The following is a 13,537-nucleotide window of genomic DNA, read 5'->3' as shown; positions in this document are numbered from 1 at the left end:
GTATTGAAATTTTTAATCTTCTAAGCCAATGATTTTCGAAATATTTAAACTATCAGATTTTGGGTTGTGTGTAGTCAGGTTGTTCTTGCGCATTTCAATCTTTTTACATCGTTGGCGATCGGAGTTTCCAGCGTCCATTAACGGGGTTACATAACGAGGGCGAAATATCTGGCCGGTCCTCTAATTATCTCTTCGTTTCCCGAATTTACAAATATTTTTCGGGAACGCCGTACGTACGTGCTGGCGCTCTGCGAGCCTCCCGCACTGAATTATATTTAATTCCGGGAGGTAAATCAATTGCGTATGACGCTCGCGGATAATTGGTTAATTAACTGGAATTGCCGACGGGTGTGTGCGTGTATGCACCAGTATCGTGTTACACGAGTACGAATCTGAGTGCTCAACAATGTTTGCAGCTAGTATTGGTAATGAAAATTTGAAGCTTCTTTCCTACTCTCCCGTTTCGTTGTTAGTTAAACATTTAATTAAATAATGGAATCTTTAACAATTACTTCAACGATGGTTAGGAATTAGTAGCATGTATTTTCGGCAATGAGGTATCAAAGTGTCAAATTTCTATCTTGTAGTATTTGCTTTAAACTGCAGCGGCATTCGACAACAAAACTTTCTAACGGTTTCGTCGGTACACAAAGTATACCAGCGAAGCGTAAGGTCGACAGGTCTAATGAGCCACCGATATCCCTACGATCCTTCCGCTGAATATTTGGAAGGAATACGTGGCAACAGTGGCGGACGCCTAACGAACGAGTGCGTAGTGGGGATATTGAAGGGCGACAAAAGAAACAAATCGGACGAAGGAAACAGTCGAGTTTAACTGCGAAGTGAGAATAGTCGAGTTGTGACGAAGAAGCGAGAATAGTGAGTTGGAATTGACAATTATACGAAACGAGTTGAAAGCGAGGATTGTTAAATAAATATACTGTTGAACACCGTCGAGTATTTCTTTGGCACCCTATAGCATAATCACCTCAAGACTAAAGAAAGTAGGTGGTTTGAAAAATGGCTAGCAGGATGCACAGAAGCGACAAATTTATTTCAATTGTATATACGTATGATAATAATAGTATTCAAATTGGCAGTAGTAGTAGTAATAATAACAATAAAATTATAGTAACAAATAACGGAATTGAATAAGAAAATACCGAAACGTGTTGTAAGATCGTAGATAATTGCCGAAATGATCGAATTTGAAGGTTATGTAAATAAGACTACTTCTACGTACAGCTTTATAGGTGTGATTCGCAATGAAGTTATCGCAATATTATATATCGCAATATATAAAGAAGATTCGCAATATCGATCGCAGTTGTAAATCGAAAGTACATCCCTCATAGGCGTTGTTTTCTTACGGCGGTAACATATCTGTTATTTATTTATTTTACCACTCAAGGAACACGCAGAACAAGCATTATTTTCATTTTTTCGTGTAACATCTTTAGAATAATTATTCATAAATTTGCATATTAGAAAGTAATGGGTAAAATCTCTCATCAATATTAAAACTTAAAAATACATTAAATGTCCCAGCTGTACCATAGCAAGAAAAAATGGAATATGCCAATATATCACTATAAATTACCTACAGATATTGGTAAGTATAAAAAGCATGATATATTATTAATTAATAAGACGATTATAAGTGATTGGTACGATAATTGGTATATTAATAGAGTTCAATTTAAAATGAATTCATATCGACGATGGCGTCTAATAAGTATTGGAACACCTACGATATTTAGCACAAACTAAACGTTTCATGTTCTAGTTATCTTATTAATAATGCAATGACTCATGAAAATATTCCATAGAAAACTACTCCTGTATACATATATTGTATATTTAATCATAAACATACATAACCTAATAGAAATTTGTTTTTCAAAGGAACTAAACAATAATATCTCTACACTCGTGTAAGTAAGTGTAATTGAACGTGCCAATTTGATTTTGATTGCAGCGTATTGGCCTCGAGGCGACAGTGCAGCTTCGTCGCTATTCGGCGGAATGCCGGGTGGGTATGGATTGGGGGCCCATCATTTACCATCGGCTTATGCCATCTTGGGCCGTGGTGGCTCTGCTCCCGGATTCGGGGGCCACACACCAGCTTCCGCTCCACCACCACCTCCATACTCCCATAGCAGCCTTGGTACTCTGAGTGTAGCTGCCAGTCAGGCTGCGAGTTTAGGTAATTTCGTTGTTATCCTACACATTATAGAGATATCAATGTTAGTATAGAATGGACTGTGTAATTGGAGGGTTTACAGGAATACAAAAGTAGCAGTAGAAATATATAAATTGTATTGCCTGGAAAGGGAAAAACGGTATAGGTTTCATATTTAACGGTTTTACATGAAACCCGTAGAGGAAAATCAGTGGTAAGTTTAGCCTGTCTTTTATAGAAATTTTAAAATTCGATAGACAGTCTGGTAGTTTTCTATTACATATCCTAATATTTTACTTGATTTAGGAATAAAATAAACTTCCATTATCTGTCTGTACTTGAATATTTTCAAAATATTGATAGTTGTAATATTAGCTATTTTGTGAATTTGATTTTGATTAATTTTGAGTTAGTTTTTATTGGTTTACTTAAGTTACTGAACAATAAAGCTGACTCCATATTGCACCAGTGTCTTCAGTTGTGAAATTTCATAGGAGTTCATATTTTTTATTCGTAAACTAAATGTATGAATTAAATCAATAATTCAATTTAAAATAATTCAGTGTAGCATTAACATAGATATGCTTGTCATCATCCTAAAATTTCATTTCATGAGTTTTGACAATTTAATGTCATTCCTTTGTTTGCGTGTTTCAAACAATAAACGAATAATAAACAGTATCATAAAATATTAACTGATATGTTCGACATTAATACAAACAAATGAATATTTACAAAAACATCATACAAGAGAAATTCGAGCGTATCTGGGTTAGTAATACATGGTTAATTTGCTGCGGTTCTCGAATTTTTATGTCTCAATCTCACTCCTGTTTTTGCAAGCAAAAGGTGAAATTGGAACAAGAAATCTGCATATCAATAACAATTTTTTCATATGTTTCTTCAATTTTAAACATTTTTTAACGGTAGGAAAATACCATTGTATCGAAAATGTCTTAAGGAACACAATAGAATGAACGATAATAAAGTGATTATGGTTATGAATGACGATAAGATAGCAATGTGAAAATGAAGCTAACAATTTGAAATTTGTAGGTATCAATCCTGCTAGTGCAGCATGGTGGACAATGGCCTCACATTTAGCTGCACAGGACTACCTCGCGAGGTTACAAGGAGCAGCAGGGCTACCCGGATTTCCGCCTGGTGCCGAGAGCCTTCTGCCACCCTATCCTGCCTCTCTACTTAACCCACCGTCCCTATCGTCCCACAAATCTAGTAAGTGTAAGTATCATAAATTTACAATATTTCATTCTTCCTTATTTAATATTATTCCTGTTCATTACTTTATACTTTATATTTTTTTAAATGTTGTCAATTTCATTATATAATTACTGAAATTACACGAGATCAAAATTCTTCAGAATTTGTTCAACTCTTTCGCTACAACAATTAGAAAAAATACAGTCACGTGATAAATACACTGTATCAAACACGCGTAATTGCGTTAGTACCGTATAATTAAATTATCTAATTATATCTCTAAACATATAAAATACTTTTGCAATTTTATTTATAAAAGGTGCTTTTAGTAGCTTATCTCTTGTCAACGAAGCAAACGCAATATTTTAACCATATTTTTTAAAAATAATTGTACACACAAGTCACTATCACAAGTATAGCACTGGTTTTATTGCTCTTTGCAAAAACTATAGTAAAACAGCATTCATCTGAACTTAATTTATATATTCCAACGAAATTCTAGTTATGTTTAATTAAACGAACTCCTGCTGACTTAATCTACTTATCTGAATGTAAGCCAGGCCTCAATGTGAATGAAAAATTATAAATAATAGTGAAAATTAATACCTTCAAATCGAAATTAATTCAGATAAATGAAGTTATACTGTATTCCTTCAGAAAATACGAATTCTTTTTATATGACAACCATGAATCGTTCTTTGTTATAAGAATCGTAATTACACGTATCTGGTAACGAAAGAGTTAAACAACTTAGTAATTTTTAGTCAAACTTTTGAAATTTCTTCTATTATTCTCGTACTTGTTAGTACGTACAAAAGAATGAAAAATGATAAAATGTCTGTTTCCTATGAACCAAAAGCTAAGTCAAGCAAGAGTCACAAGATGCCAGCGAGTAGTAGCAGCTCGACGACGCCGAGTATGACGGGCAGCAGTTTACCGGTTTCGACTCAAGCACCAGTCACGTCGTCTCATCACAGCACGTCGACCAGCAGCACGCCGAATTCGCAAACGAACGTTGTCAGGTACGAGTGTGCACGCTCGTTAAATCGATGGTTTTCCCGTTTTCATTATTTTTTAACAGACGCCCCGCGTCCGCAGCGCACTTACCGTTTCCCATTAATTATTTTTCCACGCTTGCCGATACGCCTACAGTTCTGCGAAAGAGGGCAGGTGAGAGATCGTTAAGAACGAACAAAAAAAGTAAAAATATTAATAACAACGACGAATCTAAAAAAGAAAAAAAGAAAAGAGAAAAGAAAATGATACGTAAAATGAATAAAAATGAAAGAGAAGAGGAAGGAGATAAAACAAAACGAATCGAAAGAGATGCTCGTGCACGATCGATATTTGTTATTCACAATTCATGGGGTATTTTTCTCTATTTCCATTTCTCTCTCTCTCTCTCTCTCTCTCTCTCTCTCTCTCTCTCTCCCCCGTGAATTCCGCGCTACCGGCACTCTCCTGTTCATTTAACTTTCATACGATGCTTGTAACCGTGTAATTTCGTTGTTATGATTGCTCGATGGCCCTTAACGTCGCGCCGTTTTAAACAATTTGTCCTTTAACTAGTCGCACGTTCCGTTGCATTTAATATTCAAAATAGTCGCGGAAAAAAAGACGTTTACGCGCGGTTAACATTTTAGCCCTTTGTGGACATAGATTACATTCATCCTTTTGCATATTCGTCTCTAATACTTTGATGCTATATTATAAGCTCTTATTATTATATAGAATGATTCTTTGATTATAAAATTATTTTTATATCAATCTTATTTAGTTATATCTATATTACAATAATTAATTCAGTTTACGATAATCGTGTGCTTGAAGGGCTACTAAACGCATGGTTTGAAAATTTACGTAAAAGTATCTCATTCGTAAATCTTACAAGATTCGGTCGAAATGTAAACAAGAGATTGAATGATCTAAATGATTATTTAAATTATATTTATTTAGCGATCCTAGCAGTATATTAGGAGGTGTACGTCTGCCACCTGATACGGAGATTATCAAGTACACGTCGAGCATAGTCGGTCCAAAGGTTCCTGGCACAACGAATCGCGGCAGGAAGAAGACTATATCCTTAGACACACCTAGTGTGAGTGTTCATCCACCGCCGGTACCTGCTCTGAGTGCTCATCAGACAAACACCACGACATCTTCGTTAATGATGGAACCGAGAAAATATAATCGCACGGGGGTAATTATCATTTTCTATTTTAGAATGCTATGATAGAATGGAAGTGGTCTAAAAAATAGTTATATAGTTAATTTATCTTAGGGTGGAATCTGTGTATTTTCAGCCAAGAAATGTATAAATTTTCTAATTAAAGGTTCATCAAATAATTGAAGAGAAGACTAGTTAGCAAAGTCAAATTCTAGTAGAAAAGTCTGTATGATTTTAAAGATTAAGACACATTAGTATACATATTTATAAACGTTTGAAAATTTGCAATAGAATAGATAAATATAAATGTTATATGTCGTATGGTGCATTCTATACAATACTAATTATGCTATAGTGAGTGGAAGAATCGCTGTAGCCTTGATATATTTGATACCAAATATCTCGAGGACAATGTATCCTATAAAATATTAATTATTCCTGATCTATTTGACATCAGATATCTTGTGAATAGTGCATTCCATGCACTCGACAGTATCAATCAAGAATTAAATCTGTTTAATATAGTCGGTTGGCTGAATTGAAGAGCTTAGAATAGAGAATTTCAAAGTTAAATCCCAAAGAAGAGAGTACTGGATGTAATGTTGTCGTTTGTATTTCTTTCAGACCGAATCGAACGATTATAGGGAGTCGGTGGATCGCGTAGAGGTGATCAAATTGCCGGCACACTCGACAAACGGCTCTGCCTTACCAGCGCCATCGTCGTATACAACAACCACTAACGCGAGCAATTCGAATGATTCGGACGCGCCGCTGAACCTCTCGCTGAAACCCTCGACGACGAGCAGTAGCTCGCCGATTTCAGGCAGTCAGCCGCTCAGTCAGCTCAGTAATTTAAGTCAGTCGTTACTCGCCTCCGATCGAACTTGTAAGTACTACATTTGCGCAAAAATCCAAATGATTCAAGAACATCAGACGATGTTTCTTCAATAGATTGACCCATTCGCAACGACAACAGTAATCATATACACTATAGGGTCAGTCAATAGAACCGAGCCGAATAATAAAATAATGCAAAGAATCGAAATAAAAGTACTAGTAACGAGGGCTGCGAATAATGCTTATTTATAATAATCTACTGCAACTGAGAAAAACAACGAGACAAAAACTTCTATGAATGTTTTATCTTTTCATACTTCTTATATATGAAACACTCTATTTTAACAAGTTACTTAGTAACTTGAAGATAAATGTATTTGTCTTGAGTTAAACTGATTCTAATTTTAGATTTAGATTTTGATTTCCAGTTTTAGATCGATAAAAGAGGAACTTTTGCTATAACTGAAACTTCATTCATACCTGATAAAGTAATGTCACTGAATTGTGACACGTAGATTGTCCATGACTGTTTGATGGATGTGTTGATATATTTGATAAATTTGTGACAATGACCAATAAGAGTTTGACGTACATAGCTGCTCAAAATGTTAGAGCACCTTTTGCTTTTTCCACAAAACAAATCTTTTTATACATTTCTTTAAGAAATAAGAATTATAATTATAACACACAGGTTTCATTTTTACATATAATTAATTACAATCTTAACACTATAAGAGAATTATGAATAAAATAGTTATTTAATTAAGGACGTCATTATTTCTTTTGAAATGTTAACATGCTCCAAACTTTTGAGCTGGAGTGTCATCCATTGCGAACTGGAAAACAAATTTTAATGCAAAAAAAAAATTTTAACTACGAAGTTTCAAATAAAATCTTGTACCATATTTCGTATAAACCGACTGTTTTCACAACTAGCGAGAAGAAAGCCAGGACCGAAGCCTCGAAGGGTACCACAGAATTCCGTACCGGTGCCAGCATCGCCGAGTCCATCCTTGGCGCAACTGTTCGCTGCAGCGGATTCACCTCAACGACCGAGCAGCGGAAGCGAGGAGAGCGAGAGCGCCAGTACCACCCACCATAAAGATGGTCGGCCGAGAAACTTGGGCCGTGGAGTATCTAAACCGAAGAAGAATACGGTGGCCTCGTTACTAGCTCAGAGTAGAGCTTTGGGAATCAAACCGACGCCCACTTTGGATCCTAGTGTGCCATTGTCTCATCAGGTCTCGTTACTTAGGTCGAATATTCTGGCTGCTCAATTGCATGCCACTGCCACTGGCCAGACCGATGATAAGAATCAGGTAAATTTCATGGTAAATACATTATGGAAATAATTTTTCGATTTTTTTTAAATGGGTATATTCTTTGTTTCGTTTTACGCAATTTCTAAGTTCGATGAGTTTTAAACATCTTGATTTATTGATTTTATTGAAGCTACGGTTACAGTAGTGCTCGTTCAAATGTCGATAGAGTTGTATAGCCCAGACTCAAATGACTCATTCACTAATGTTGTCCTCTGTTACTTATTTTCAGTGTTTTCAGCTTAATGTAATCTAATGACTATGGTATTTACGGGAAATTTAACAGTGTACAGAATGCGCCTAATATATAAACATATGTAACAAAATGCTCAAAGTAGTGCCCTCATTATGATATTTAATTAATCGAACAAATGTCTATTTAAGCTCTATTTGTTTCTTTGTACTCAAAAGAGATGTACAATCTAAAGACAGTGGAGAGGACGTAATATTTCTCTTACTTTTGCCAGATTCTCTTTACTCGTCAAAGAGTTCAAGAGTACTCTTGTGCAAAACGAAATTGCTACTAGTCTCGCGAGAATTGCAAATTATCAGAATTTGAACGAGCACCGCTACATTAATTTTCACTGTAAAAGTGAAATTTCAAGCAGATGGGGCATCACGAAGGAAGAAATACCAAAAAATCGAAGCGAAAACCACGGGCGCGGACAGTTTTGTTTTTTTCACTTATGATTTTCCACTAAAACCATGCTCCCTATATAGCGGTCTTTACAGGAGAAGATGAAGAACAAGGTGCTCGAGGTATCCGGTGAGGAGAGTAACATGGACGTGACGAGCGAGAGCGGCAGCAACACCGACGTTGTGACGGACACCGACGACGACAACGCGGATGGCGTGTCTAGCGCGAAGAGAAGAAAAGTGAAGCCTAGCGAGAGGGATCTCCAGGTGCCGCTTGAGCGTGGCTGGAAGCGAGAGACCGTCATCAAGGGATTAGGAAAGTCAGGGGTGATAAAGGGTGACGTGTCTTATTATAGTCCTTGTGGAAAGACGTTCAGGAGTAGTCCGGATTTGGCAAAGGTTAGTTCCTTTTCTTGAAAAGGATTTCTTTCTCCTCCTTTAATATCTTCGTTATTGATTTTTCATCCATTTTAATTTGATATTTTTTTCTCGTTCTTTTGGACTGAAAGATTGTAGTTTTTATATGTATATATATATACGTGATTATGTTACATTGGAATTGTGTTTTGTAGTTTTTGGAGCAACAGAATCCACCCGACTTAACGACGGCAAACTTTTCGTTCTCGTCTCGTCCGCTTGTGGGTGAATTCCTGCAGCCAACGATGGGTCTCGCGGAGGCGGAATTCGTTAGGTTGGGCGCTCAGGAAGTTGCGAGAAGATTGGAGGAGTTGAGAGCCGCAGGTGGTTTCAGGGACGTGCGAACAAACAATCAGTACGAGAGGGAGAAACTGGCATATGCAAAAAAGCTAGCGAAAGAGGAGGCGCAACGGCACAAGGAGCAAGCTAGGTAAATCATTGAATATCCTTTTAAATATAAATATAACGATGTATATCGATAAGGCAGTGTCTCTTCACTTCATTAACCCAATTCGTAATTCTAGTTTTAAGTTTCGACCCAGTTGCAAATAGCGGAATTACTTCGTTCTAGAGAAACACTTGGACCGCAGAAGGTTAAATATTTATCAATTATGTAAACGATAGATCAATTGATCGAATTTCAGTTCACGCAACTATGCTGATATAATAGGACAATGTATTTCTTTCGTCAATGCAATTCGTAATTTGCATATTATAGTTTTATGTTTTGAAGTTTATACGCTTTGTAAGTTTGAATCTTTTCTTTCTAGAAAAATACTATCGGGCCATAAAGGGTTTAATATTTATCAGGGTGATGATTGATCACTTAATGGTGTTCCCGTTGCAGGCTCATCAAGGAGCAAGAGAAAACAGAAAGGCAGGAGGCAGTAAGGCGAGAGCGGGAGATTCGAAATCAACAGCTGCTCGAGGTAAGTTGAAACCCCTCTTTTATGACAGTGTTTACTTCCTTTTCACATTTTGTCTCGATTCTCGTTGTTTCATTCACAAGGAGTCTGTTCTCTCACTCTATTTGGGATACCTATTACGTTTTTTTGTATTTTGTCCACCTGTCGTGCGTGTCGCATGCTCTCTGTGTGTGTCGTATTTATATTATACATATACATATATGTATATATATATATTATCTATATCTATATACGTATATTATATATACATCTATTTGTACATTATATATATACATACATATATATATATATATACTTCTCCAGTGGATATATTCTTGTAAAACTCCAAAAACTTTTATATACTCGCATATATGTGAAACCCCCTTAAACCACCCATTACGTATTCCAAACAACCAACCAAAAACAGAAAAAAAACAAAAAAAAAAAAAAATGAGAAGAAACAGAGAAAAAATGTCCCAGGACACACGAAAACCAAGAACCCCTATAGACGATCGAGAATCGCTAGCAATAGTGACAGGAGAACCCAGCATGTCCTCCCAGAGTCTCTTCCAAACTAATATACTGTACCAACAATTTCTCCACCTAATCTCGTACCCCTTAGTTCCAAAGTTTCTTTTTTTAGTTTTGTGTTCGATACATTTTTCTGTTCGTTTACGCACCTCGTCGCCAGTGAGCCGAGAACGCGTTTCTTTTTAGTCGTTTTCCATCGAGGATCGTTTGTGGCTGCATCTCGCTTCCGGGTCCTCCACACGGCGAGAATCGACCCGACAGTCTTTGGGTTTCATTGATGAGAACCGCGATGAACCGTGCAGCTTTCATAGAGAGAGAGAATGAGCGAGAGAAAATGTACGAGAGAATGGGAGGAAAGAACTGTGGAGAAAAATCGAGATGGCCACGATGTCGATGTTTGAATTTCCAATTGCTTCTTGTTCCCTTATTTTCTATATATTGGTTAAATTTTACATATCGTTACAAGCATTTCGATTTTACAAATTATGAAAATAGATATTAATTGTAACGATTAGAACAATTTTATTGGGTAATTGAAAATTCTTAACGATTTAGCAAAACTTGTATAGCATTCTCTTCTCGTATTCGATACTTGTATAGTTGTATAGTATAGAAAGAGGATATAAATAAAAGTAGACTAAAAGGATATTGTTGTTGGCGTATATAAAATTGAAAACATCGATGTTTCCGGTGGTTTCGATATTTTTAGTGGATAATAATTCGCTCCACCTACGTGTCGAGATAGTCTGCCCGAGATGTGTTCCCATAGTCGTGTACGTGAACTCGATGATGCATAATTCCCGGTGCTTTTTGTGTGCGCTGTAGACAGTCTCATATATATCGATCTTTGTCGTCGTATAGTTTGTTCTCACCTGATTTCACATAGATCGACGGCGAATGATCGTGTGAGAAGTTAGATTAATCGGTTAGAACCAGAATCCATTTAGATTAGCTTCCTTCTCTCGAACGTATAGAACCTGCGCTCTGGATCGTGTACACGATTCGATTTCTTTCGTTCAACAGACAAAACGCAGAGAAGTTGGTAGAAATATTTAGCATGAAATAGAGGGAATATGGAGGAAAAGGACAAAGAAAATCGACATGTACACGATCTCGAGAGCGCAAAGGGAAAGCGTACTTCGCCCGGAAAACTTCTCCGCTTGTTCGAATACCAGACGAAGTTCCTTTCTCGCTCGTCGAACATCGGTGAAAGAATGATTCGTGGTGCGAGAAATCAAGTTTACGATCTCGTGAAATATCCTCGACTGTGTCGTCGAACATTTTCGAGGATTTTTCCGCGGCGAAGACCGAAAATCGACGCGAGTAGATACGCGACTGTAGAAACTTTAATAGCCCATCCATTGTGATAGCTTTTCCAAAAGATATCCAAAGTGAACGGAATATCCTATCGCCCGAGGAAGCGAGACACACGAAAACTACAGACCAAACCCCCATCGAGACCTTATCGCCCATTTTCAATCACTCTGTCACTCGTTCGCTCATTCGTTCCTTCGCATTCACTTGCATCCACCTTCACACGCACTATACATCACATACGTGTCCACCTTGGTCCCCCTCTGTTGAAAACACACGCAACACGCAGTTACCCCGTGCAGAGCAAGACGTTTGAGGAGATGAAAGAACGTCAGCCGAAAGGAGAGGGATAGAGAAAATACATACATGTAATTAACCAGCTGAAACGCGGCCTAGGGATGCCCAGTTCACTTGTATAATCGATCCTAATCGATTTTTCCCCCTTCCACCTATGTTTCATTCTATTTCTCTTTACGTTAGAAATCATTTTTGTTACACCGACGATCGAGGGAGAAACAAAGAGTCAATTTTTATGTAGAAAATACGACGAATACGGTATAGAATAGAGAGAAAAAAGAAAAGAAAGAGTATAGCGTTGAAGAATCGTAAGATCGCTGGTGTAGAGCCTCTTAGTTTGTTCTGTTCCAACTTTCAGTTGGTTACGAAGCTCGAAAAAGGCTCAGCCTATCCTCTTCACAGTGAGACCACGCTAGAAATCCAACCACCACCTACCACCACCATCACGACCACTACCACTACCACCACGATCATTCACCCAAGTTGCTCAAAACAATTGTTTACGAACGTCCTCCTCGAACGAAGGACGGGCCACCGTCGTCGAAAAGAGCGACGGGTATCACTCGCACGCGTACCACCACGTAATCACGTACCGCCGATTAACACGATCGATTATTGGGCATCCCTAAACCTACAAACGCAGGGTCGAAAGCGGCTAGCGTTCACGATCAAGCAGAAAATGAAGATCATCCAAGAGATCGAACGCGGTAAGAGCAAGAGCGACGTGGCGCGCGAGCTGGGTCTGGCTAGCAGCACGGTGGCCACCATTTGGAAGAATCGGGAAAGCATCGCGGAGAGCTGGAGGAACCGCGACATGATGCAGCATTCTGATGTCGAGGACTCGGTCGCAAAAAAGTCCGGCCTGCCCTCATCGTCGTCGAATTTGGCGTCCGTCACGTCGTTGGTGACGAACAATACGGTGTTAAACACCGTCAACACCACCAACAGTAGCACCACCGGCACCACGTTGCCCACCGCCATCGTGGTGGCACCGCCACAGGTGCAGGTGGTGCCGCCGCCACCACCACCGCCTCTCCCATTGCCGACCACCTCCGCCACGGTCATCCCGTCGACGTCGCAACCGACGCAGCTCTCCACACCGCCAATCTCCAGCACCATGTCCACAGGCACCACCACCACCACCAACGCCAGCATGGACAATACTCAGCAGGCCCAGACCCAGACGCAAAGTCAGGAGCTTCTGGAGGTAAGATGTCGTATGACGCCTCCCGACCCCTCACCGAAATACCCTCAGATAACTCGAAAAAAAATCGAGTTACCAACCCCAAAATTCTCTCCGCCCTCGATCATCCCTTTCAGGGGAACCTTCCATCGCGAGTCGCGTCCTCGAGGTTTTTGGTCACATTCAGATGGAATTCACGATGGAATTGTGGTTGGTGAGGAATCCATAAGCAGTGATTCTTTGATTTGGAACTTGTATCAAAGTTCTTCAATCAAATGACACTACTGTAACGATGGTTCGGTGATATTGAAATTTTCCAGGGAGTCGCTTGTCTTTGAAGAACGTTTCGCTCAACACGAGTCTCGTTTCATATAATTAGAAGAAAATGTATTGGTATATTTAGCGAAAGCAAATTGATTCGTCGAGTGCGAAATTACTTTCGAACTGGAGCGTTCCCTGAAGAAGTTCTTTGCCCGAAGCCGGTTTCCGGCACCGCTGCCATTCTTTCCGCGAATCTTTTGTCCATTA

At 38.6% G+C, this 13,537-nt stretch overlaps 1 protein-coding gene across 19 annotated transcripts in view; it reads left to right on the top strand.

The window, feature by feature from the left end:
* Positions 1 to 13,537, top strand: part of LOC139988330 (bromodomain adjacent to zinc finger domain protein 2B) — a 218,292-nt gene that overhangs the window by 186,337 nt on the left and 18,418 nt on the right. For 8 of the 19 annotated variants that reach the window (XM_072005594.1, XM_072005592.1, XM_072005593.1 and 5 more), the window contains exons 6-15: positions 1,979 to 2,206; positions 3,239 to 3,424; positions 4,263 to 4,425; positions 4,556 to 4,573; positions 5,360 to 5,603; positions 6,195 to 6,456; positions 7,344 to 7,726; positions 8,447 to 8,761; positions 8,935 to 9,209; positions 9,627 to 9,708. In XM_072005594.1, coding sequence (XP_071861695.1) covers positions 1,979 to 2,206; positions 3,239 to 3,424; positions 4,263 to 4,425; positions 4,556 to 4,573; positions 5,360 to 5,603; positions 6,195 to 6,456; positions 7,344 to 7,726; positions 8,447 to 8,761; positions 8,935 to 9,209; positions 9,627 to 9,708 — 2,156 coding nt within the window. Of the gene's footprint in view, positions 1 to 808; positions 1,063 to 1,548; positions 1,613 to 1,978; positions 2,207 to 3,238; positions 3,425 to 4,262; positions 4,426 to 4,555; positions 4,574 to 5,359; positions 5,604 to 6,194; positions 6,457 to 7,343; positions 7,727 to 8,446; positions 8,762 to 8,934; positions 9,210 to 9,626; positions 9,709 to 12,184; positions 13,034 to 13,537 lie in introns of those variants that run through there. The other 11 variants (XM_072005586.1, XM_072005583.1, XM_072005582.1 and 8 more) reach the window with 6 other exon arrangements.

Source organism: Bombus fervidus, chromosome 6 (genome assembly GCF_041682495.2).
Source record: "Bombus fervidus isolate BK054 chromosome 6, iyBomFerv1, whole genome shotgun sequence".
In the NCBI taxonomy this organism is placed as follows: domain Eukaryota; kingdom Metazoa; phylum Arthropoda; class Insecta; order Hymenoptera; family Apidae; genus Bombus; species Bombus fervidus.
The sequence above is the reverse complement of the archived record's forward strand: the minus strand, read 5'-3'. Positions and strand labels throughout refer to the sequence as shown.